Raw genomic sequence first — 23708 nt, 5'->3', positions numbered from 1 at the left:
GAGTAATCCTGGGGACCCAGCAGTGACACTCACTGGTGCTGGATGCGGGTGAGGACGTCCGAGAGCTCGGCCTGCACCTTGGCAGCAGCCACCAGTGGCTTCTTCTGCTCCTGCAGCAGGTCCCCAACAAGCTGGGGACAGACAGGGGTGGTTGTGCAGTGGGGTCAGCATGTGCCCAGCAGGGTCCCCGTATCCCCCTGCTCCCAGCAGGACCCGGGGGTGCCCCGACGCTCACCTGGCCCTGCCGCTCGGCCGCCTCTACCACAACGATGCTCTCGGGAAGGGCTGTCTCACACCCAGAGCGGCTTGAGCTGCTCAGGGAGCACCTGGCGGGAGCCCTGTGGGGGCCCCAACATGCTCAGCATCCGCGGGGGCACCCAGGAAGGTGGGGACAACCGGGAAGCCAGCGCTGGTGGCTCCCAGGGTGTCCCCACACTGTGCCCACACTGGTGTCACCACCCCACGGACCACCATAGTGCTCATGGCTGGGACAGGGGAAACTCGGGCTGTCCCTGTCTTGTTACAGACCCACTGCCCCGATCCCTGCTGTGACGTCCTGCATCCCTGGCGTGTCTCCTTCCCCGGCAAGTCACTGAATGTCCTGCATGTCTCTAACTTGCCATGTCTCCTCGATGCACCATATGTCCACCCAATGCTTCATATGTCCCCCGATGTTCTCTGTGACCCACCAATGTCCCACATGTCCCTGATACTCCATGCGTCCCCAGTGCCCCATGTCCCCCCTATCTCCCATGTGTCCCTAATGTCCTGTGTCCCTAATGCTCCACATGTCCCTCATGCTCTGGCTGTCCCCTGATGTCCTGTGTCCCCCGATTCCCCATGTGTCTGCCCATGCCCTGGGTGTCCCTAATGTGCTATGTACCTGGTGGCAAACGTGTTCCCAAGCTCTGTGTGGCCCCAAATATCCTGTGAACCCCTGATGTTCTGTCCCCCTGATAGCCCATGTGCCCCACATCATCCTTGTGCACCCAGTGTCTCGTGTTCCTTATGACCCAAATTCTCCCCATTTCCTATGTATCCCTAATATGCTCTGTGCCTCATGTCCTCCATATCCCCAATGCTCTGTACATGCCATCATGGCCTCTGTCCTGACAATGCTCCATGTGTCCACACGTGTCTTGTGTCCTCTTATGTCCCGTACTCTCCATTAGCTCTTGTTTCTCTCAATGCCCTGCATGTTCCCAGATCTCCTATGTCTCCTCCTGTTCCCCATCTTTCTCCAATTCCCCATGTGTCCCCAAAGGCTTGTGTGCCTTCTATGCCCTTGTCCCCTCGATGTCCTGATGTGTTCCTAATGTCCTGCACTCTTCATGCCACTCATGTCCCCAGATCTCTAGGTTTCCCTTCCTGCCCTCTGTCTCCCTGATCCCACATGTCCCCAGTCCCCTCTGTGTCCCTGACCATGTGCTCCCAATCTCCCATGTGTCCCTCATGCCCCAGGTGTCCACCCAATACCCCGTGGCCCCCAATGCCTTGTGTCCCCCCGCGTCCCTGCACTGTCCCCGACCAAGGTGACGCACCTGCAGCACGAGGAGGCAGCGCAGACAGCCCAGCCACTCGGCACGGCGGGTGCCCAGCAGCAGCCGCCGCAGGAAACAAGGCAACAGGGGGCTGTGCCCCCCTGTGCACCCACCACCACCACCTCCACCGCCTGGAGCACCTCTGTCCTGCGCTGGCAGCTCTGGGGCAACGAGGGCACCACTCAGGACATGCAGGGGCCTGAGATGACCCCTGTCCTGAGATGCAAAATCCCCCCAACCCCACAGATCCCTTCTTGCTTCCTCGACAGGGACCCCCAAGCCCTCTTGGGAACCCAGTTTCCCCCCTTTCTCCTGCACTCCAAAATCCCTCATCCACTCGGGGACCCCAAATCCCACTTTAGAGACCCCAAATTTCTCCTGCAACCCCAATGTCCCCACACCTCAGGAGCCAAGGACCCCAACTCAACCCATATCCCCCCTCTACCCCAAACCCCAGCCTCGGTTGCCTGGCACCCTCCTCCCCAGCTTGCCCCTTACCTGGCTGATGTCAGCTCCTCTTGGCTGCTTTTCACTTGGGTCTTCAACTTTTCGGGGATTCCTCCAGAATCCATGAGCTTTTTATGGTCCTCCTCCTGCAGCCTGTGCAGGGAAAGGTCATTGTGGGGGTTAGGGCAGTCAGTTGGGGCACCCCAATATGGGGGGGAAATTACGCATCCCCATTTGGGGAGAAAAGGGAGCTGGGGGCACCCAAACCTGGGGTGATGAGTCCAGAATACCCCAATATTATGGGTGAAATTCTCTAGGGCACCCCAATATTGTTTGTTTGTTTGTTTTGAGGGAGAAATATTGGGTAGGGTCTCAAAAAACTAGGAGCGACTCCAATATGTGTGTGGCGGGGGGGAATTTGGGGCACCCACATACTTGGCAAAAGGGTCAGGGCACCCCAACTTCTGAATGAAGGCAGCTGGGAGCATCCCCAATACTGGGGGATTCCAGGGAACCCCAATACTGGCAGCCAGGGGTGCTTTGGGCACCCCAATGTTGGGGGGATCTGGGGCACCCCAGTATTTTGGGTGAAGGGAGCTGTGGGCACCTGCACTACAGGGAGGGGTCTGGGAGATGTCGGGGGCACCTCAATATTGGCCGTGCAAGTAGCTGGGGCCCAACAATACCTGGGCTGAAGGGAGTCTGGGGCACCCCCAATACTGGGGAGGGCTCTAGGACACCCCAATATCCAGTGTAAATGGAGCAGAGGGCAGATCCATATTAGGAGGAGCCTGGCAGAAGTTGGGGACACCCTAACACTAGGGGTGTACAGAGTGGGGGGGGATCACCAATGCTGGGGCGGTCTGTGGCACCCCACAACTGAGGGGAAAGGGAACTGGGGGGCACCCTCAAAACTAGAGGGCTCTGCGGTAACCCAGGACAGGGGTGAAAAGAGTTGAGGGAACCACCAGAACTGGGGGGGTCTGGCAACAATACTGGGGTCTCTGGGGACTCCTAATATTAGGGATGAAGGTTTCTGGTGGCATCCTATTACAGAGGTGGCCCAGGGTAGCCCAAAATTGTGGATGAAGGGATTTGGGAGCAACCCAAACCTGAGTGGGAAGTGGGGCAATTCCCTCCCATATCAGGAGATGGAACCTGGGGAACTCCATTATGGGAGGGTCTCACCCTTCTATTGGGTTAAAGGGAGCTGGGGGAACCCCGATACTGGGGGAGTCTGAGCTACCCCAATATGGGAGGAAGGCATTAGAGGGCAGCCCAGCACTTAGAAGATCCTGGGGCACCCCAGTACTGGGGGGAGGCAGATGGGAGGCACCTCAACAGTGAGGGGAGTCTGGGGTACCTCAGAATGTTGGATAAAGGGGAACCTCATATTGGGGGGGAGATGAGCATCCCGATATCCATATTAAAAGGTGCTGGGGGTCCTAGGGCACCCAATATTAGATGTGAAGGGATTGGGGCACCTCAGTATTGGGGGTGAAGGGATTTGGGGGCACTGTAATCCTGAGGAGGAACTGGGACACCCCAATATTGGCTGAAAATGTGGCTTGGGGCACCCCAATCCTGGGCAGGGTCTGGGAAAGGTTGGGGGGAACCAAATACTGTGGAGGTGAAGGGAGGTGGATTCACCCCAATACCAGGGGTGTCTGGGAGAGGTTGGGGACACCTTAATAGTGGGAGTAGAGGGAGCTGGGGGGTGTTTGGGACCATCTGCAGAGCCCCATTTTCCACAGGGAGCCTAGGGGCCCAGGGCCACCCATGGGTGCCTGGGGGGACACCCTACCTCACCCAACACTTTGAAGTGTCTCAGCAAGGCCAACAATTTCTGATTGATGTTGGGCTGCTGTTGCGGAGAGCGGGTAGGTCAGGGCAGAGGCAGGGGCAGCCTGGGGACCCAGCACAGCTGGGGACATCCTGGGGACAACTCTAGGACCTGGCACCCTGGCACGTGGGGGAGCATCCTGGGTACTGCCCCCAGCTCCTCCTGCGGCACCCACAACACCCAAGGCTGCAGCAGGACCCTCCGGGCACCCTGTCACCTCCACCCTGGAGAGGCACCTGCTCACCTGGGTCCAAGCAGAGCCTGGGAGTGTCCTCCTCCTCTTCTTCACTTTCTGCAGCTCCTCTTTCTTGTAGAAAAGGTCCTGGGGGACAGTATGACAGGGTGGCACCATCGGGGGCACCTGTGGGTGCCGTGCAAGCAGTGGGACACCCGTCAAGCACCCACCTGCCGTGCAGAGCATCGTCGCTGCCCTCCTGCTCCAAGCAGATGCTCTCCTCCTCTGAACAGTTGTCCATGTCAGCAGAGTGGTCTTGGGGCACCCATGGGTGAGCACCTGGCTGGGCTGCCCACCCCGGGGATGCTCCCGTGCCCCTTTTCGGCGGGTGCTGCCCCTGCTGGGGGAGCTGCCCCGTGCCCTTGGCCATCCCCATTCCTTGCCCTTCCCCTCTGACTCTAGTGGTGTCAGCGGGGACTCAGGGCACCCGTGGGTGCCTCGGGGGCCTCACCTGGCATCCTGCTCTTGTCCTTGTGGTCCATGCGCCGCTTGAGACTTCATCCGAATCTCGGTGTGGGGCACTGCCAAGTTCTGCGCGAGCACCTGCAAACCTTGGGCGCTGGGCACCCAGGAGCTCCACGCTCGCCTCCGGCCTCCCGCAAGCACCACAGACCTGGGTGTCTGCGAGCTCGTTGCTCACTCTGGACACCCGCAGGCACCCGAGGACCCCGGCATCGGGGTGCCCCTCAGCAGGCGCCCACACACACCCAAGGGCCCAGGCATCCGGGCGCCCGCATGAACCCAAGGGCCCAGGCTTGCAGGTACTGGCCTGCAGGCACACTGGGGACAGGCACCCGCACGCACCCAGGTGTCCCAGCACCCGCACGCACCCCAGGGCACTCGGGACACACGGCCCCGCAGGGACAATGTGGGCACCCCTGCCCTGAAGGCTGCAGGGGCTCGGGCACGAGCTCTGGACATCCAGGCTGCACGGGGGAGGCTGCTGTGGGTGAAGGGGCCAGGGGAAGGGCGGCTGGAGGGTCCCGGGCGCCTGTGGCAGGAGGGATCGGGGGCTGTTGCGGGGAGCGAGGGGCGCTGGGGGCAGGAGCTGTGCGGGTGAAGGGTGCTGGGGTGAGGGCCAGGCGGGGAAGGGTCCTGGGCACCGGAGTCTGTGGGTGAAGGGGGCTGGGGGCAGCTCAAGGGGGAGGGGTCCTGGACGGGGGCTGGGAGGGAAGTGTCCTGGGGGTGGGGGGTCCTGGCAACAGGGCCCTGCGGCTGCTGGGGGGAGGATCAGGCTGGGGAAAGGGAACCCAAGGGTCAACGGTCCTGGGGGTGGGGGCACAAGGGGGAAGGCTCTTAGGGCCTATGGATCAACTGTGCTAGGGGGGGGACCACAGGGGATGGGCACTGAGGACAAGGACGCCCAGGGGAACCGTTCTGCAGGTGGGAGCCCATGGGTGGTGGCTCCGGGAGGGGAGGAACTGAGCAGATGGGGACCCCCTGGCTGAAGTGTTCAGGGGGTCGGGGTCCTATGGAAGAAAGGTCCGGGGAGCCGGGACCCACGGGGAAAGTGCTCGGGAGGTGGGGGCCCATGGGGGAAGGGGCCACGAGGTTGGGGCCCATGGGGGAAGGGTCCAGGGAAGCGGGGCCCGCGGATAAAGGGTCCAGGGAAACAGGGCCCATGGGTAAAGGGTCTAGGGAAGTGGGGCCCAGGAATAAATGGTCCAGGGAAGCAGGGCCCACGGATAAAGGGTCCAGGGAAGCGCGGTCCACGGGTAAAGGGTCTAGGGAAGTGGGGTCCACGGGTAAAGGGTCTAGGGAAGCGGGGTCCATGGGCAAAGTGTTCGGGATGTGAAGGTCCATGAGTGAAGGGCCCAGGGTATGGGGACCTACGGATGAAGGACCCAGGGGATGGGGGCCCATGGATGAAGTGTTCAGGGCCTGGGGCCCTATGAATAAAAGGTGGAGGGGCCTGGGGTCTTCGTGTGCTGTATCCACGAGGTTGGGGCCCATGGGGGAAGGGTCCAGAGGTTTGGGCCCTTTGGAAGGGCTCAGGGAACCGGGGCCCAGGGGTGAAGGCTTCAGGAGGCGGGGGTCTACGAATGAAGGGTTCTGGGAACCGGGGCCCAGGGGTGAAGGCTTCAGGAGGCGGGGGTCTACGAATGAAGGGTTCAGGGAACCGGGACCCAGGGGTGACGGGCTCCATAGGTGGGGGTCGATGGATAAAGGGACGTGGAGGTGGGAGCCCATGGGGGAAGGGTCCAGGTGATGGGGCCCTATGAGAGAAGCGTGCAGGGGATTGGGGCCCATGGGGAAAGGGCTCAGGAGGTGGGGGTTGATGGGGGAAGGAGCCGGGAGGTGGAGGCCCACGGGTGAAGGGTTCAGGGGAGGGGACCCTTCCGAGGACGGGTGCAGGGAAGAAGGGTCCAGGGATGACGGGTTCGAGAGTTGGGGGTCTACGAATGAAGGGGTCAGGGAACCAGGGACCACGGGTCATGGGTTCAGGGAAACGGGGCCCACAGGGGAAGTATTTGGGAGGTGGGGGCCCACGGGGTAAGGGTGCTGATGGGGGGGGACCCTTACTGATGGGTATGGGAGTTTTGCGCCCGTGAGAATTGGGTCCTGCAGGTTGGGGAATACAAGTTGTGGGGTCTGGGGTCTGGGGTCCACGGGGGATCGTTACTGGGGGTGGGGGCCCACGGGTGAAGGGTCCAGGGCAGGGGGCACTACAGAAGGAGGACCCAGGGAAGCAGGACCCACGGGAGAAGGGTTTGACAGTTGGGAGCCCATGGGGAAAGGGGCCGGGCGGTGGGGGTGCAGAAATGAAGGGTCGAGGGGAACAGGGTCTTCGGGTAAAGCATCCTGCAGGTTGGGGCCTTCGGGTGAAGGGTTCAGGGGAGGGGACCCATCTGAGGACGGGTGCCGGGAAGAAGGGTCCAGGGACGACGTGTTCGAGAGTTGGGGGTCTATGAATGAAGGGGTCAGGGAACCAGGGACCACGGGTGTTGGGTTCCATATGTGGGGGTGGATGGATAAAGGGATGTAGAGGTGGGAACCCATGGGGGAAAGAGCCGGGTGATGGGGCCCTATAGGAGAAGGGTGCAGGGGACCAGGTCCCATGGGGAATGTTTTCGGGTGGTGGGGGTTGTTGGGGGAAGGGGCCGGGAGGGGGGGGCCCACGGGTGAAGGGTTCAGGAAAACAGGGACCACAGGGGAAGTATTTGGGAGGTGGGGGCCCACTGGGTAAGGGTGCTGATGGGGGGGGACCCTTAGTGATGGGTACAGGAGTTTTGCGCCCGTGAGAATTGGGTCCTGCAGGTTGGGGAATACAAGTTGTGGGGTCTGGGGTCTGGGGTCCACGGGGGATGGTTACTGGGGGCAGGGGCCCACGGGTGAAGGGTCCAGGGCAGGGGGCACTACGGAAGGAGGGCCCAGGGAAGCAGGGCCCATGGGTGAAGGGTTTCACAGTTGGGAGCCCATGGGGGAAGGGGCCGGGAGGTGGGGGTCCAGAAATGAAGGGTGCCGGGTACCAGGGTCCACGGGTGATGTGTTGCATAGGTGGGGGTCGATGGGCTCCTGGGAATGGGGGTCCATGTTTGAAGTGGTCCTGGGGGGGCCGTCCCATGGATGAAGGGTCCCCTGGGCCTAGCCGTGGGCCTGAAGCACCCTGATGTTTAGAGCAGGCGGCTGAGGGATCCTGGGGACTTATTCCCACGGGTGAATGGCCACTGGGACATTGGCCTGGGGTGGGGGGTCTTGTGGGTGGGGGTTCTATAACGATACACACATGGTCAGATGTTTTGGGGATGAAGGGGCCTGGGGTTGGGAGCCCGAGGTTGAGGTGCCCAGGTGGGACGTGTCCCTGAGTGGGGGGCCCTGGTGTTGAGGGCCCGAAGGTGACGGGTCCAGCTGGTTGGGACCCAGCAGGGAGGGCTCGTGGTGCAGGTGACCCCACAGCGAGGGCTCCTCGTGCTGGGACCCCCAGGGTGGCAGGTCCCGGTGGCAGCGCCCCAGGGGCACTGGGTGCCGGGGGCCGCAGGGCGAGGGGTGCCGCGCGCGGGGGCACCTGTGCGGGGGCTCGCGGGGCCGCGGGCCCCGTCTGCAGCTGCAGCTCCGGCGTGGGGGGGGCGCTGGGCCCCACGGCCCCCTCCAGCTCCTTGGAGCGCAGCACCCGCGGGGAGCCCTGTGCCGGGCTCGGTGTCACCAGGAGGCACCCAGCAGTGCAGGGGGGCAGGGCCCCCTTCCCCCTGGAGCCCCAGCCACTCCATGGAGTTTCCCTCCTGCCCCAGGAGCCCCTGGCAGCTCTCCAGACTCACTGGAACACCCAGCTGCACCACAGGGCACTTATGGGATCCCCTCCAGACCCATGTCTGCACCCCAGGGCAACCACTGGAGCCCCAGATGCCTTGGGACCTGCTTGCACCCTGGGGCAGCCTGGGAACCCCACAGACCCACTGGGATCCCCCTATTGCACCTTGGGGAACCTTGGTCTTGCCCAGACTTCTTGGTACTCTCACCTGCCCCTGGAGCTCCATGGGACCCCCAGACCCTTTCAGACCCCCTGTGGCACCACAGGACACTCTGGGGATCCCCAGTCCCTTGCAACCTACTGCCTGCACCCTGGAGCACACAGGGGACTCCACCAGATCCTTTGGGACCCCCTGTTGCAGCACAAGGCACCTTTGCCCCCCTGCAGCCCTCTTGTCACTCCCAGGCCTGCACCCTGAGACACCCTTGTTGCCCTCCAGACCCATTGGGACCCCCCACCAGGTACCCTGGGACTCCCTTGCTCACCTAGACCCTTTGGGACTCCCCTGCTGCACCCTGGGGCACCCATGGAACGCCCAGAGACCCATCAGAACCCCCTGCCTGAACCTTGCGGCACTCATGGGACCCCAATAAACCCCTTGGGATTCCCTTCTTGCACCACAGGGCACCTTTAAAACCCTCCGCCTGCTACAGATGCCTCATAACCCCCTGCCTGCATCCTGGGCACCCTTGACCTGCCCCCCTGCCCCACACACACCCATTGGGACCCACTCTAGCACCCTGGGCACCCTTGGAACCTCCCAGACACACTGAGATCCTCCTGCCTGCATCCCAGGCCACCATTACCCATTGGGATCCCCATGTTGCACCATGGCAACACCAGGCCCCTTGGAACCCCCATGTTGGACCCTGGGACACTCACGGGATCCCCAGATCCCTTGGAATCCCTATATCGTAAACCTGGGTACCCACGGGACACTGCTGACCCCTTGGGACACCCCAGCCTACATCCTGAGGCACCCATGGGCCCCACCAGACCCTTTGCGGCTCCCCTGTTGCACCCTGGGGCATCCTTGGGGCTCCCAGACCCCTTGGGTCCATCCTGCCCATGCTCGGGGGTACCACTGTGCCCCTCAAGACCTGTTGGGACCCCCTGTGTGCACCCTGGAGGACCCGTGGTCCCTTTGGACCCTTTGGGACCCCCCCGTTGCACCATAGGGAACCACTGAACCCCCCACTCCCACCCCAGACCACTTGGGACACCCTTGTTGCACCCTGGGATCTCCCCAGGCCCATTTAAACCCCCATGTGGTACCCTGGGGCACCCATGGGACACCATCCCCCCAACTCCTTGTGACACCCACGTTGCACCCTTGGAATCCCCTTGGGACCCTCCTGCCTGCAGCCTGGGGCACCCCTGGGCCCCTCCAGGCCCCTCGGAATCCCCCTCTTGCACCATAGGGCGTCTTGGGAAGCCCCTGGAACTATTTCCCAACCCCTGCCTGCACCCTGGGACAGGACCCTTGTGCCCTTTGGACCCCGCAGTGCTCTGGGACCCTCACCAAAAGCCCCGACGATCCATCCCATTGGTACCCCCTCCCACCAGCTCTGCCCTGCGACAGCGATGGGACCCCCCAGACCTCAAGTGCCAGGGGCCCCTTCGGCACCTTCCCCACAGACCTCTTTGAGCCCCCCAGATGCCCTGGTGTCCCCCCCGGGGGTAGGAACCCTTCGGTCCCGGCTCTCCCACCAACAGGACCCCCTTGGGTCTCACCTGGGGTTCGGCAGTGGTGGCGTCGGGGTTCTTGACCACTCTGCGCACAATCCGCAGCCTCTTCAGGAAGGCTCTGAAGAACCTGGGGAGGATGGGGGGGCAGTCAACGGACAGAGCGGGGCCCCGAAGCCTGGGCCCATTCCCATAATCCCAGCAGGAGAGATGGGGACCCCGGGCAGGGCACGCACGAGCACATGTGTGTGCTGAAAGCAGGTGTCATGGGCATGTGCACGAGCACCAGCGTGTCTCACACACGGGTGACGTGAGGGTGATCACAGGCACCCACATGTCTCACACACGGGTGACGTGACCATATGCATGAGAACACGTCCTGCACACGCAGGACGCGAGTGTGCTGACGAGCACACACGTGTCACAGGAGGCACGGGTGGCCGTGAAGACTCACACGCCTGGGGTGCATCTCCCGTGTGCAGCGCACACACTTGCCAGCTCGCACGCACCACGCGCACGGATGGCCGGGCTCACGCGCAGCCCCGGGGCCACGCGGGCCCCTGCCACGAGTTGGCAGGAGCGGGCGCAGCGCACACGCACACACGGGCGCGGGCACGTCCGAGCACGTGCACACCCGAGCACACGCGCGTCCCCGTGCTCGCTTACACACACGCACTTGTGCCCAGGCATCTCTCCGTGTCTGCAGACAGGCGAGTGTGTTTGTTGGGCCGTGTCACATGGGGAGGGGACGCTGGGAGGACAATAGTGGCAGGTCCCTGCACCCCAGGGCAGGGTGGACAGTGACAGGGACCAGGGGTGGGGGTAGATGGGGACTGGTGGGACCCTGCACTCAAGGGCGGGGGGGACACGGCCCCCACAGGAAGCGGCACTGGGGGGAAGAGACACCCGGGGTGTCTGGCACTCAAAGTAGGGGGGTACCCGGCCCCAAGGGGGCGGCTCTGGGGGTGCCACGGGGCACGGCAGCACCCAGCGGGGCCCAGCGGGGTCGGCACCCGCGGGGCCGCTCACCTCGGCACGCAGCCGGCCGAGCTCCGCTTCCCCATGGCGGCCGCGCGCAGCTCCCTGGCACCAGGCGCCGCCGCTCCCGGGGGGCCGCGCCAGGCCGGGCTGGGCCGGGCGGCTGCAGCTGCAGGGCCGCCGCCTGCTGGACCGGCCCGCCGGGGCCGCGCGCTCCTCCGCCGCCTGCCGCGCGCTCCCGCGCAGCCCAACGGCCGCTGTCCACAACAGCCAGCAACGGCCCCAGCCTCCGGCTGCGAGGCCGCGGGGCCCCGGCCGGCCCCTTGCGCCTCGGGCCGCCTCCAGCTGCTGCCTCCCACGCTCCCGAGCGCCTCTGGCCGCACAGGGATCGCGCAGGGATCGGTCGTGCGGGACTCGCGTCGCCCGCAGCCGCCACCGCCCGCCGCGCGCCTCGCTGCGGCCCCGGGGCCGCCGCCGCCTGCAGCCGCCGCTGCCCAACGGCCGCGTCACGCGCTGGCCCCGCCCACGGCACGCGCCGCCACGCCCCCAGCCTCCCGCCGCGCGCTCATTGGCTGCTTCTGCCGCTGCCCCGCCCACCTGCCAGCAGCAGTACCTGCCCCGCCCCCGGGCCCCGCCGCCACCACCTGATTGGCTGTGGATTAATGAATATTCGATAACATCGGTAACATTGGAGCCCAGCGCTGCGGCTGGTGCCAGCAGGGGACGATCCTCTGTGGGCTGGAAATGTCCCCCTGCAGAAGCCTCTGCTCCCGCCACGGAAGAGGACAGGACACCTGCCCAGGAGCAGGAAGTTGGTTCGTTTCCTCCTGCTCCTCGGGCTCTTCACGGGGAGTTAATCCATGCACCAAATGCCCATGGAGAAGCTCCTGGGATGCAGTGGGGTTCAGTTCCCTCCTCTGTGCTCCGCAAGTTCACAGGAGGTTTCCCCTTGACTAAATTTTATGTCTCTGCATAGGAGCTTCCTGTCTAAGCTCGTAATCCACAGGGATGGAGAGAGGGTGGCAGCTGGACACACACAGACACCTTTGGACTTTTGAAGGGACAGAGTGGTGGTGGGGTTGTGTTTCCATGTGTTTCCTAAGTAAAGCAGGACAAGGCAATGGGCAGCCTTACGCCAGACTTAGCCTCCAGAAAAACATTAAGTTTGTGTCTTTCTTCTGAAGCTGGGGTCAACAGTACACCAATGCACCCAAGGGGTTGCAGCATGAAAGGGCCTCTGCTCTGCCTGTGCGCTCTGTGGGCTCCAGGGGAGGAGGTCAGAGGCCCAGTGTGGTCTTTCAGGGACCAAGGGCTGCATTCGGGGTTCATGTCCCTGGGAGCACTGCCATGGGAGGTGCAGAATGGTCTCTGAATTGCATGCCTGGGGCTGTCGCACAGGTGACAGTGCTGATGACAGATGCCCATCCTTGTGAAAGGGAACCTGAGGCTCCAGGAGAGCTCAGGGGAACCCCGGGGATGCCTAGGGGTGGCAGTGAGTGCAGTCTCACCAAACATGAGGCAGCCCATGGTAGAGTCCCCCAAAGACCGCGCAGCAAATGCAGGCATGCCTGGGGAAAGGAGGGCTCGGCCGTCCCTGGAGAAGCAGGGGGGACCCAGGAGGCGCAGGGAAGGAGAACTGGAGAGTGATTCATGCACTCGCAGTGAAACACCACAGGCCAGCGCTAACGCACACCTGAAAACATCTCCTGCTCTTGCAAGAGCGCAGGGGTCACTCTGAGAACCATTCAAAAGCCTGGACACGTGCCAGCCATGTCAGTCGTGAGCAGCCCTGTTTGGCTAGATCTGCTTCCCACCCCAGCCACCAAGGCCAGTGCGGAGTCAGGAGTCACCCATGGCCTTAGGGCCCCACAGCCCCACTAGTCTTTTCATGGAGATTTTCTGACAACAACTGACAAGGGGAGAAAAACCTTCCGAGGGGTTTATTTGGAGTTGACAATGGCTGTTGCCACCTAGGGCTTGTGTGGGCACATGGCTGCTATGGGGCACGACGCAGCAGCCTCTCTGTAGCCCCCAGGACACAGTGTCCATCGCTCTGCACCAGCCCCGCTCCAGGGATCCTGCCGGGCTCTTTCACCTGCACCGCTCCTCTCGCTGCCCCGCGATGCAGCAGCAGCAGAACGCTCTGCTCAGAGCCCGAAGCGCCGTCCTGAGCCGCGAGCGCCATCGCCGGGGAGCCGCGATGTCCGGGAGGGCAGCGATGCCTGCGGTGGGAAGCAGAGCTGTGGGCAACGGGCTGCACGGGCGCAGGGCTGCACCTGCCTGTCCCTGCCACCAAGGGCTTCCCGAGGGGATGTGGCCTCAGCACAGCAGCCCCCGAGCACTTCCTGCTGCCGGCCCCGGTGCCGCTCGCTGTTCCAGAGAGACCCGCCGTCCCCAGCAGGGCTCTCCACTCGGGTACGTACCTGGCTCAGTGTCTGCCGTGGGGCTGCAGGAGGATGAGGACTTCTCCTCTTGGGGCTCCGAGGCCTCCTGCATGGACAGAGCAAGAACACGCACCCGTCGGCCATCAGCTGCTGCTGATCAGGGTACCGGTGCCCCTGGTTACACAGGGTCAAAGGGTTCGGGGCTGGGGGAGGCTTCCCGGGGCTGTGCGTCCCACGGGAAGGGACCTGCGGCTGGCACGGCAATGGGACACGGCTCGTTGCGGGGCCACAGCAGCAGGGCTGGGCAGGGGCCGTGATGCACAGGGGAACAGAGGCAGATGGGGGCGTGTGTGGCACAAGGGGGTTCGTGCACTGTGTGCGGAGGGGGCTGCTGCTGGGGCTGCCCCTTCCCTCCTCGCTGGGCATCCAGGCCCCAGGGCTGAACGTGGTGCAGGGGTGGAGGGGATGTCAGCCCTGCACCTTTGGCACTTGGAAATGGAGAGGACCCATCATCTCCCCATGGCAGACCGCACAGGGCAAATGGCTGGGGGTGACAGTGGGGCACCGTGGACAGGGGGATCCCTTGGGATGGGGCAGCTCTGGGCATGCCCTCTGCACCTCCCCCCACACAGCTCACATAGGAGCTCCCTTGGGTCGTGGGGACAGGTGACATGCTCCATGCTTACCTGGGGAGCAGGGCCTGCAGCCTGGAGAGAAGCTGCTGCTGTTGCTTCCTGCAGCAGAGATTCCTCAGCTCCTCTGGGCATTGCTGGCTCAACAGAGGGGCTCTCCACCTCACCAGGTCCCTCACTGGCAGCCTCTGCTTGTTTGATGTTGGGCAAGGAGGGCACCTTCTCCAGGTCCATCTCCCTTTCCGCAAACAGGCTGCGGAGGCTGGGTCTTATCCAGGCCAAGGAGCTACTTTCCTCCAACTCCTCCTCTGGCAGAAGCTCTTCATCACCATCCTCCTCATCATCACTCTGCTCTGCTATTTCCTCCAGGTCTCTCCTCCATGTTTCAATGTTCTGCTGGGGGGCATGAGCATAGAGGCGCTCCAGCACCTCCCACTTGCCCTTGGCATCCTTGAGGAGCTCCACTTGCGTGATCTCTGGTTTCCACAGGTTGTGGAAGGAGTTTCTGGCAAGGAGCTAGGAGAAGAGAGGCAGAATTTGTGAAGGGAGCTTCTTTTCCCAAAAGGAAAGGTCTCTTGGGGGATTTTCTGCCAGTGCTGGGACAACCCGTCTGTCACAGCGTGGCACCGGGGTCGGCCCCAGCACCAGGAGGGCTCCCACCTGGCCCAGCCCTCCCTTGCACTCACCTCCTTGGGTCTCACATTGAGGGATCCTGATGCTGACAGGGAGAAACGCTCCCCATGGCCCTCCTCTTCCTCGCCCTGGCTCTCCTGCAGGCTCTGCTCCTTCCTCAGGAAAGTGACTTCCCGGATCCGTGCCAAGCTCTGCCCCGTGCGGGCCAGGCAGCTCCTGTCGAGCTCCTCCAGCGCCTCCGTCTTGACGCTGAGCACCCCCAGGTACCGCGCGGTGTTGTCTTCGTGCACACGCAGCGGCCTTCCTTGCATGTGGCAGGTGATGCCCACAGGCTGTTGTTTCGGGTCCTGCCCTGCTGGTGCTCGTCGTGGTGTCCCTGTCCCACCATCCTTGCCTGGGGAAGCTGGTGTCCCAGCCCTGCTGACCTCCCTTTCTTCCCCATGAGCGCAGGGATAAGGCCCTTCCTCAGCTGCAGGGGCTCTTCCCTGGTCACACTCCATGGTCTGGAGCAGCCACGAGCTTGCCTGTGTGCCTTGATCGATGGTGTGTGCCAAGGCATCAGGCTGTGCTGGCTGCTGGCTGGCTCCAGGGCTCGCATCATCAGGATGGCTCAAGGGGGCAGACCCCAGCCCCACGCCTGCCTCCTCCAGACCCACAGCAGGAGGTGTGGGGCCATGTGGGACAGGCCCCTGGCTCTCAGATCTCAGTTCTGTGCCAGTTTCTCCATCAACGCTCTGAACGAGGCTGACAGGCTCAGGCGAGAAGGGCGATGGGGATTCCAGTGGGGCCATTTCACTGCAGCACCCGGCAGTGACGTCTTGTGCAGAGCTGGGTGGCAGCACTGCAATGGAGGAGCTGCTGAGTCCAGCCTCCTCCGAAACACCTTCAGCTGCCATCGCACCCTGCTCGGGATCATCCGGGGCAGAAGAGGCCGCTGCTTCTTGAGGATTCTCCATCGCAGGCACTTGCCCTTCAGGAGGAATGCTCTGTGCTCTCAGGAAAAAGGAGGAGCTTCCCAAGAGCTGCTGGCTTTTCAGGGATAGATTCATCCTCTCATCATCCCCTTGAAATATCCTGCCTTCTCCCACTGATGATGTTGAAGACTCAGGCCTGGATTGAGGCAGGAACTGCACATGCTCTTGATTTACCTGGATGAGAGCACTAGTTTCTTGCTGGGGTCTTTGAAGTGGAGGCAGGGCAAGACGCGATGGCTTGAGCTTCTGCTCTTCCCTTCTCTTCCCTGAGTCCAGAGCCACCCCAGCACCAGGAACAGGTGGGAAGCGTTCCCTGGCAGCAGCTTTGCTGGAATTTGCAGCCACCCTCTCCAAAGCCATGTTCATTCTGTCCAGGACTTTCCTGGCCACCTCTTCCTTGTCCAGGGCAAAGGCCCTGCCTTTGGGTGAAGACCTGCAGGATGTTTCCAGAGCAGGCAGCTTGGTGTGACTTGCAGATCCTGCTGGTTTCACTGCAGAGTCCTCCAAGCCTCCCTGTGTCTGCCAAGCTGCCTTGGCTGGGAGAGGTGGGAAGCTGGGCACGTCTGATGTCCCCGCTTTTCCAGGAACCCTGCCAAGACGTGTCCTGCTGGGTCCTAAAGAACTCTTCCTTACAGGGCCGGTGGAGGGATGCAGATCTTGCACTGTGCAGAAGACATCACTGGCCTTGTCCTCCACCGCCTGCAATCGAAGCCCACCACACAGGCCAGGTTACTTTTCCTTTTCCCTCCCTCCATGCTTCCCAGATGGATGCTTGGCTGTCACCGCCGCTCAGCTCTGTACCTGTGCGATGCCATGTTGGGAGCAGCGTGAGCCCTGAGGGCTGGGCAGCGGCGACAGCCGGTCCCTTCGGTGGGACGAAGCCGGGCTCCTGCTGTGCTGCACTGCTGCGGGCAGCTCCTGCTGGCCCACCTGTGGGGAGAAGGAGGCCTGTGATGGGGACACTTGTGTTGGTACGAGCAGCTCCAAAGCACAGGAAACCCCAGCGTCGTGTCGAAGGGAACCTCTTGGCTGAGCAAAATCCGGCTGTGCGTGGCCTGGACCTGCTCTCTGCCCTCAGCACAGAGCTCATGGGGTTCATGTGGGCCTTGGGGCATCCAGATCATGGAATCATTATGTTTGGGAAAGATTTTCAAAACCATCAAGGCCAACTGTAAGCCCTTCAGCACCACGCCTGCTATACATATCCCTACATGCCTCATCTACACGTTTCTTGAACACTGCCAGGAACAGTGACTCCACCACTTCCCTGGGCAGCCTCTTCCAATGCTTTACAATTCTTCCCATGTGGAAAGTTTTCCTAGTATCTAACCAGTTCCTCTCCTGGTGCAACCTGAAACCATTTCTTCTTTTCCTATCAGTATTTTAGAGATCAGCCTCCCCTCACTGCACCCTCCTTTCAGGTAGTTGTAGAGAGCAATAAGGTCACCCCTGAGCCTCTCTTCTCCATACTAAATAACCCCAGCTCCCTCAGCCGCTCCTCATAAGGTCTGTGCTCCAGACCCTTCACCAACTTTGTTGCCCTTTGGAAATATTCCAGCACCTCAACGTTTTTCCCATGCCCAAATCTGAATACAGTATTCAAGGTGCGTCCTCACTGGCACTGAGTACAGTGGGAGGGTGTAGGTCAGACTGCTTTTCCCACGCCCAGGAATACAAGTCCCCTCACTGGAGGAGCTCCTGCCCCACTATCGTGACCCAGGGCTCCTTCCTCGCCATCCTCGTGCTCTCCATGTGGGTCCTGGCCCTGCCTCCCACCTCTCCCTCCAGCCTCACCACTCACCTCACTCGTGCAGTCTTGTGCACTGGAATTCCTTTCCGTGGTTGAGGAGCAGGAATTACCCTGCTGTTCCTTCTCCATGTCTAGGAACCTCTCTGAGGACCTCTCGCACGGGCACCAAGGGGAGTTGCTCCCTGCTGGTTGCGCCGCTCTCCTCAGAGTGAAGACCCCAGCAGGGACACGGTCACCTTGGGGACTGCCTCATCACAGTGGCCTGGGGGTGTGATGCCACCCCCATCACAAAGCCCTGGGAGTCGCCATGGGGACACCAGGCACCGCGTCGTTTCCTCCTCTCCCCACTCCTGAGCAGGTCCCTGGGGCGCAGGACGAGTTGTCCTCTCCACAGCTCTGCGCTCCCCAGGCCTTGCAGAGGCTGCCCCTTGTCAGGCACTCCATAGCAGACACCCACCACGAGGCCACCCCCGTCCTCGTCCCTGTGCTCTCGATTGCCTCTTGGTTCACCCCAAGGCAGAGCTCCCTGCATCCCACTGCTCCCTCCATGAGCTTCTCTTTCCCACATCACCCCGTGGCTATTCCTTGCCATCCCAGGCCATCACTTCCTCACCCTTTTTGGAGTCCTCCTCCTCCCCGAGTTGCTCCCACTTTGAGGCTCTCCTCACCAGCGTGGCCACCTGCTCGACCATCAAGTCAACACATGGGAACAGCCGCGTTTTGCACCCCCCCAGCTCCATGTGACACCAATCCCAACCGGCCACCAGGAAAAGACAAAACACTTGGGACTCTTGTGCTTAGGTTCCCAACATGGGCTTGTTTCTGCCCACACTCATTTGCCACCCCCGAAATTCCTGCCCTGTGGGTGCAGCACTGAGTGGCAAGAGTGGAGAAGGGAGTTAATACCATTTATTAATTGCAATCAATATGTAAACAAATTGTTCTTGTCCCCATCTAGTTTCCCTGCCTAGCTAAGAGACATTAGCTATCGTCTTAATATGTAAGAAATCATTTTCAGTTTTATTGGTATGTACAGGGTTTTTAACAAGGTTCTAGAAGGGGAAATGCGTGGGAAGAATATGGCAAGTGTAGGAGAACAGTTAAAGGAAGGGAAAGAAGGGAAAGCATGGAAAAATTACTAAAAGCATAGGGAAAAGTGTGAAAGTGTGGCAAATGAGCGCAAGAGTTGGAAAATAATAGATGGCAAATGTAAGCTTTGGAAAAGAAATTGAAATGGCGGGAAGAGGTGCAAAAATATTTTGAGAAGTGTCCAGATAATGGAAAACAGGGAAAAACATGGGTAAGGAACGATAGTGTAGGAATATGGTCAAAAGTGTGGGAATGGTTACAAAAGTGGAAAGAGTGTGAAGTGATGGGAAAAAAAGGAAAGCGCAAGAACACCAAGAGCTCAGTAATATCGAGAACACATGGGAAAAGAAGGAGAGATTGGGTAAAAGATGGAAGGGTAGGAAAATCTTCACAAGTGTGGGAAAATGGTCACAAGCATGGGAGGGAATAATTGTGAAAGAGAAGGAAAAAAAGTCAAAGTGTGGGAAAATTATCAAAGTAGTGGAAAATGTGGGAAAAATGTGGGAAGAAGTGGCAAAGTGCAAGAATACTAGTGAAAATGAATCTGTGGGGAAAACACCCAAAGCAGGAGAAAAAGAGACCGTGTGTGAAGCCTTGTGGAAGGGTCCAGGGTCCCCCATATCTCCAGTGTGCCCTTGCCCTCAGAAGGCGTCTGCCCCCAGGGAGGAGGGACGCTCTTGACTTCTTGTCACCGCCGGGTGCCTGCAATGTGCCCCTGCTCTGCTGCCTGTTGCTGAGGGTCCCCAAGGCAGCCCCAATCTCTGCAGACCCCTCTCCTACCATGGAGCAGGCCTGCCCGCGCGGTGCCTGGAGACCCCAGCAAGGCTGCGCTTAGAGGTGGAGGTGTGACTGTCCTCGGTGAAAGTCTGATTGGGGCCAAGGGCAGGAAAGGACAAGAGACAAGGACAAGCAGTAGCAAAGGGAATTTCAAGAGAGTTTAAGGACAAACTAATAATAATTTTTGTAGCTGAGCAGCACTGGGACAGGAGCCAGGAGTTTTCCCTGGTGAAACCACCTACCAACCTGATACAAGAGTAAATTTAGCCCTTCCCAGAGCAACCTGGTTGCCTTCCACCTCAAGAGGAATGCCTGTGTTCAAAAGGACAAAGCAGGGGATTTTGTGAACTCTCTCTTTAGCAAGGGCATTGGAAAGGTTTCTTATAGTCTCCTTCTAGTCAAATTGTGAACTGATCTGCAGAGTGGACCATAAAGCAGGTGGATGGAGTATCAGGCTCACTGAGAACAGTGATCAGCAGTACAGTGCTGCCAAGAGGCAGCTGGCTGTTAGTGGCATCCCTCAGTGATCAGTATGTGGGACAGGACTGCTTCATCATAACATCATAACATCAAGTTCCTGAAGAAGTCCCTGGATGTGGGCAGCCTGTGATTTGGCAGCCTGAGGTCACCTTTAGCCCATTTCCTCTTCATTTCCTCTAGGGGTGTGAAGAGTTTCAGTGGAGGGAGTGATAGAAGGTGTTAAGGGTGCAGCGACTAGCGCAGAGACCTTGAGGTGATGTGCCTCTCCCATTTCTGAAGCACATTTGACTGGAGATAAGGAGGACTTGGCCTAAGGCAGTGGTGGCATCCAGTTGTTTGGACGCTGTCAGGAAACCACTCCAAAGGGTCCTGGTTTTCCTATAGGTGCCCTGCTGTATCTGCTAGAGACATGGGGTTGTGCTGGACACCCCAGGCACCCCACCTGTCCCTGTGGGCCTGTTTTGGTGTCACTGAGTCAGGTGCCTGCACTGATCGACATCAAGTGCTTGCAGTGTCTGCATGTGCCTCAGCTGCCTAGTCGAGGAGCTCTGGTGGCAGTGGGCATGTGGTGTCCTTTCATGTCACCAACTCCCTACCTGGTCCCCAGTTTATGCTCTTGACGGAAGTAGGTGCATGCCTTCAAGCACCTCGCTCGCTTTCAGTGTCACCATGTGCTTGTGTGTGAGCAGCTGGCTTTCCCCCTCCATCCCCAGATATTTAAAAGGGAGCATAGAGCAGGATCTTGCTTGCACACAGCCTTGCTGTGCTCCCTTCTGCCTGCACAGGGGGAATCCCACCTCCTGGGTGCTTTTGTAGAGCACATGGGAAAGATCTGAATTCCCCTCCAGCCCAGGGTCTCCTAGGCCAGCCTGAGAAGCCCAACCTGGCTCATCTAAGTCAATACCTGAACTCTGGGAAAATGAGCTCTCTTCTCGTCCCCATCTAGGGGTCCTGCCCAGCTAAGAGATGCCAATAGGGTCTTCCAGAGTGGGACATTCCCACCTCTTGCAAATAACCATCCTCTGATGAGAACAACTGCAATGCTGGCATCAATCTTCCATCAGTACTTAAACAGGTATCACTGCTGATTATTTCAGTCCATTCCAGTAAACATTCCCCAGGAGGAAGGAGCACGAGGGATGGAGAAATTCATGAGTACAGCTGGGCCTCTGCTCCTGAGCTGGCTCAGGCTCCTGGGATAGAGTGAGCTCATGGCAACCTGTTGATGCTGCTGAGAGAGAGGTTTGTCCAGGAACAGAACCAGTGCCAGGAGGAGCAGCGCTCTGGGCACTGCCTGCTCAGGCTGCCAGAAGATGAGAATGATGAAGCACGAACAGAAACAGACACAGGAAAAGAAAAAGAGAAAGAAAAAGACACAGAAAGGGAAAAAAAAAGAGAGAGAAAGAAATGAAACAGAAACAGGAAAAAAACAGAAGCAGACAGAATAAACAAAGAAGAGAGAGAAGAGAAAGAACAAAAAGGAATAACAAAGGAGATGGAAAATACAAGGATAAGAGATAGAAAAAAGAAAAAGAAGTAAAAGAAGATGGGAAAGGGAGTGTAGCATCCCCACGTGTGAAGGCAAGTCCTAGATGGACTTTATACTGGCCCTCTCTTGTCCCTAGGGTCTAAAATCGTGGGGCTACACACACAGACCTGCAATGGGGATGATTTTTGTGCCAGAGCTCGATTGGAAAGAAAGACGCAACACTAAAACAATGATACAGGAATATATATTTAAACAATAACAATAAAAATAACAATATAATAAACAGTAACAACAAAAAACCCAATATCAATAAAACTAACAACAACATCAACAATATGAACAAGAAAAAATACTGGTATAAAAGGCTCTTCAGAAAAATTCGAATAAAAGGTTATGGCCGGAGTTCTCATGCCCAGCGCTTCCTGGCAGCAGCCAGAGTGAAGGGGAGCTTGGTCTGCAAGGGAAAAGGAGGCGTGAGCAGGGCCGAGGAGCGGCTCGGGGGCTCCCGTGGAGCAGAGGCTCTTTGGCGGCTGCGCGGGCTCTTTGGCAGCAGCGCTGCAGTCATTGGTGCCCTGGCAGAGGCTTGGCGTGGCCAGCGCAGCCCAGAGGCCGGCAGAGGGGCTGAGGCAGCAGGTGCCCAGGCCTTGGGCGCTCCTGCGCCCTGTGCAGCTCTGCCCCGGCGCCGCGGCCCGCCAGAGCGCCCGCACACCTGGGCCAGGCTCCCGCGCGGCTGCTCCCCAAAGGCAGCGCGGAGCAGCGCCAAGGGGCCGGGCACAGCCCCAGCTCTGCCGTGCAGCCGGCAGCAGGGGCCATACCTGGGGGCTGCAGCCGGAGCTCTCCCTGTCCATGGGCTCCTCTGTGCTGCAGCTGACCAGGCCGCTTCTCCCCATCATCTGGAAGAGAGCAAGAGACCTTGGTGGCGATGTTGCATGGGGAAGAGGAAGGAAAGGGCATCCAGTGGCTGCGGGGGCTGTACCTGGCTGCTGCCATAGCTGAGCCACTCCATGGGCTCAGATTCATTTCCTGCCGGCCCTCGGTCCATATGCGGGGCCTGCAAGAGAGAAGGAGGCGTTTGCAGGGCAGGACCGAGAGCTGGAAGTGTCTGGACCCAGGATTTCTCCTTATGCAGTGAGAAGCAGGAAAGTAAGAAGAGTCCAGGCTCAACCCCAAATCTTCCGTTGCAGCCGGCTGCAGGGTTCAATACCTGAAGGGCAGAGCTGGAGTATTCCCACTCCATTGGCTCCTCATCCTTGCAGCCAGCCAGTCCTTGTGTGCTTGCAGTCTGGAAGAGAGCAGGAGAGCTTGTGGGAACGGTCACGGTGGCAGCGCTGGCTCTGTGCGTGGGACCTCGTGTACCCTGCATGTGTGGGGCAGTCGGTGCACAGAACCAGGGTGGCAGGCTCAGGCAGCAGCCCTCGAGGCCTTGGCCGCTCCTGGCCCTGGCGCAGCTCTGCCCCAGCACCCAGGCCTGCCAGAGCTCCCTGCCACCTCTGCCACCAGCCCTGCGGCTGCTCTCGCAGAGCCAAACGCCAGCCGTCCCCGCACAGCCTCTGCCTGCACGCACAGTACCTGCACAGAGCTTTCCCACTCCGTGTCCTCAACTTCAGTGTTAGCCATTTTCTTTCACTCTCCTGAGTCTGCAACGGAATGGAATTGTTTACATTTGCAGCCATAAGCATCAAGTGTCGCGTCGTGGCTTTCTGTCCTCCCCCGGAAGGCAGCGCCCAGGCTACCCTGGAGCCCCGCAGCTCCCCTGCATCTTGTGGGCACCACGGGTGGCTCCTGGTGCTGCGCGGCCCTGCTGCTCACCTGGCCTTGCTGCTGCGTGGCCAGCACTGGGGCCACTGTGAGGCGCAGCCCTGGGAAGCTTCCGTGTTCCCGTGGCGATAACTGCCCCTCTGGGATGTTCCAGTGCTGCGTGGGGGGAGGAGGGCAGCGGCAGGGGCCAGGGGGGCCGCCGTGAGGAAGGGTCTGCGTGTGCTGGACTCCCCCTGGCACTGCTGAGCCTGGCGGCAGAGAGCAGTGCGTGGCCTTGGGCTTGCTGGGTGCCAAGGAGGGCTCCTCACGCAGCCCCATGGTGCTGCTGGTGGCTGCCTGCCCAGAGGCCGGGCTGCACTTGGGGCTCTGCTTACACCTCTGCAAGCAGCCTTGAATGCCTTCATCTTTCTTCCCTGCTCCACTCCTGCACTGACAGCCCGATGGACTCAAGGAAGTTTTGTAGCGCAAAGAGTGCAAAGGGCAGTTTTGCCCAGGGCCGGGTGTGCATGTTCTCAGCAGAGCCCTTGTGAGTTGGTGGTTGCCTGGGAGCCCCTGGTGCTGCTGGGCTCCTTCTCTTGTCCTGCCGCTCACCTTGCAGGCGCCATGTGCTGTGGCTGAGAGCAGCCTTGGTGCAGCTCCTGCACTGCTGCCCCTGCCACGGCTTCCTAGGGCTGCAGAGGGCAGAGCAGGCACAAATGTGCCCTCAGCAGCAGCAGGGACCTGCAGCTGCTGCAGCTCTGCCCAGCACTGGGCTACAATGATC

The 23708-nt window shown here is 60.4% G+C and overlaps 1 protein-coding gene across 1 annotated transcript in view; it reads right to left on the bottom strand.

Moving 5' to 3' along the window:
- The window catches only part of LOC148591719 (uncharacterized), a 52965-nt gene extending 37381 nt beyond the window's left edge, over positions 1-15584 (bottom strand). The window contains exons 1-2 of the mRNA XM_088537088.1: positions 14682-15584; positions 14050-14511 (exon numbers count right to left, since the gene is read on the bottom strand). Of these exons, the coding sequence (XP_088393214.1) occupies positions 14050-14511; positions 14682-15584 (1365 nt within the window). The remainder of the gene's footprint in view (positions 1-14049; positions 14512-14681) is intronic.
- Positions 15585-23708: the final 8124 nt, after the last annotated feature.

The sequence above is a fragment of the Tinamus guttatus genome, unplaced genomic scaffold, assembly GCF_059628265.1.
Source record: "Tinamus guttatus ecotype Peru unplaced genomic scaffold, ASM5962826v1 Tinamus_guttatus_pri_ptg000724l, whole genome shotgun sequence".
NCBI lineage: Eukaryota > Metazoa > Chordata > Aves > Tinamiformes > Tinamidae > Tinamus > Tinamus guttatus.
The sequence above is the reverse complement of the archived record's forward strand: the minus strand, read 5'-3'. Positions and strand labels throughout refer to the sequence as shown.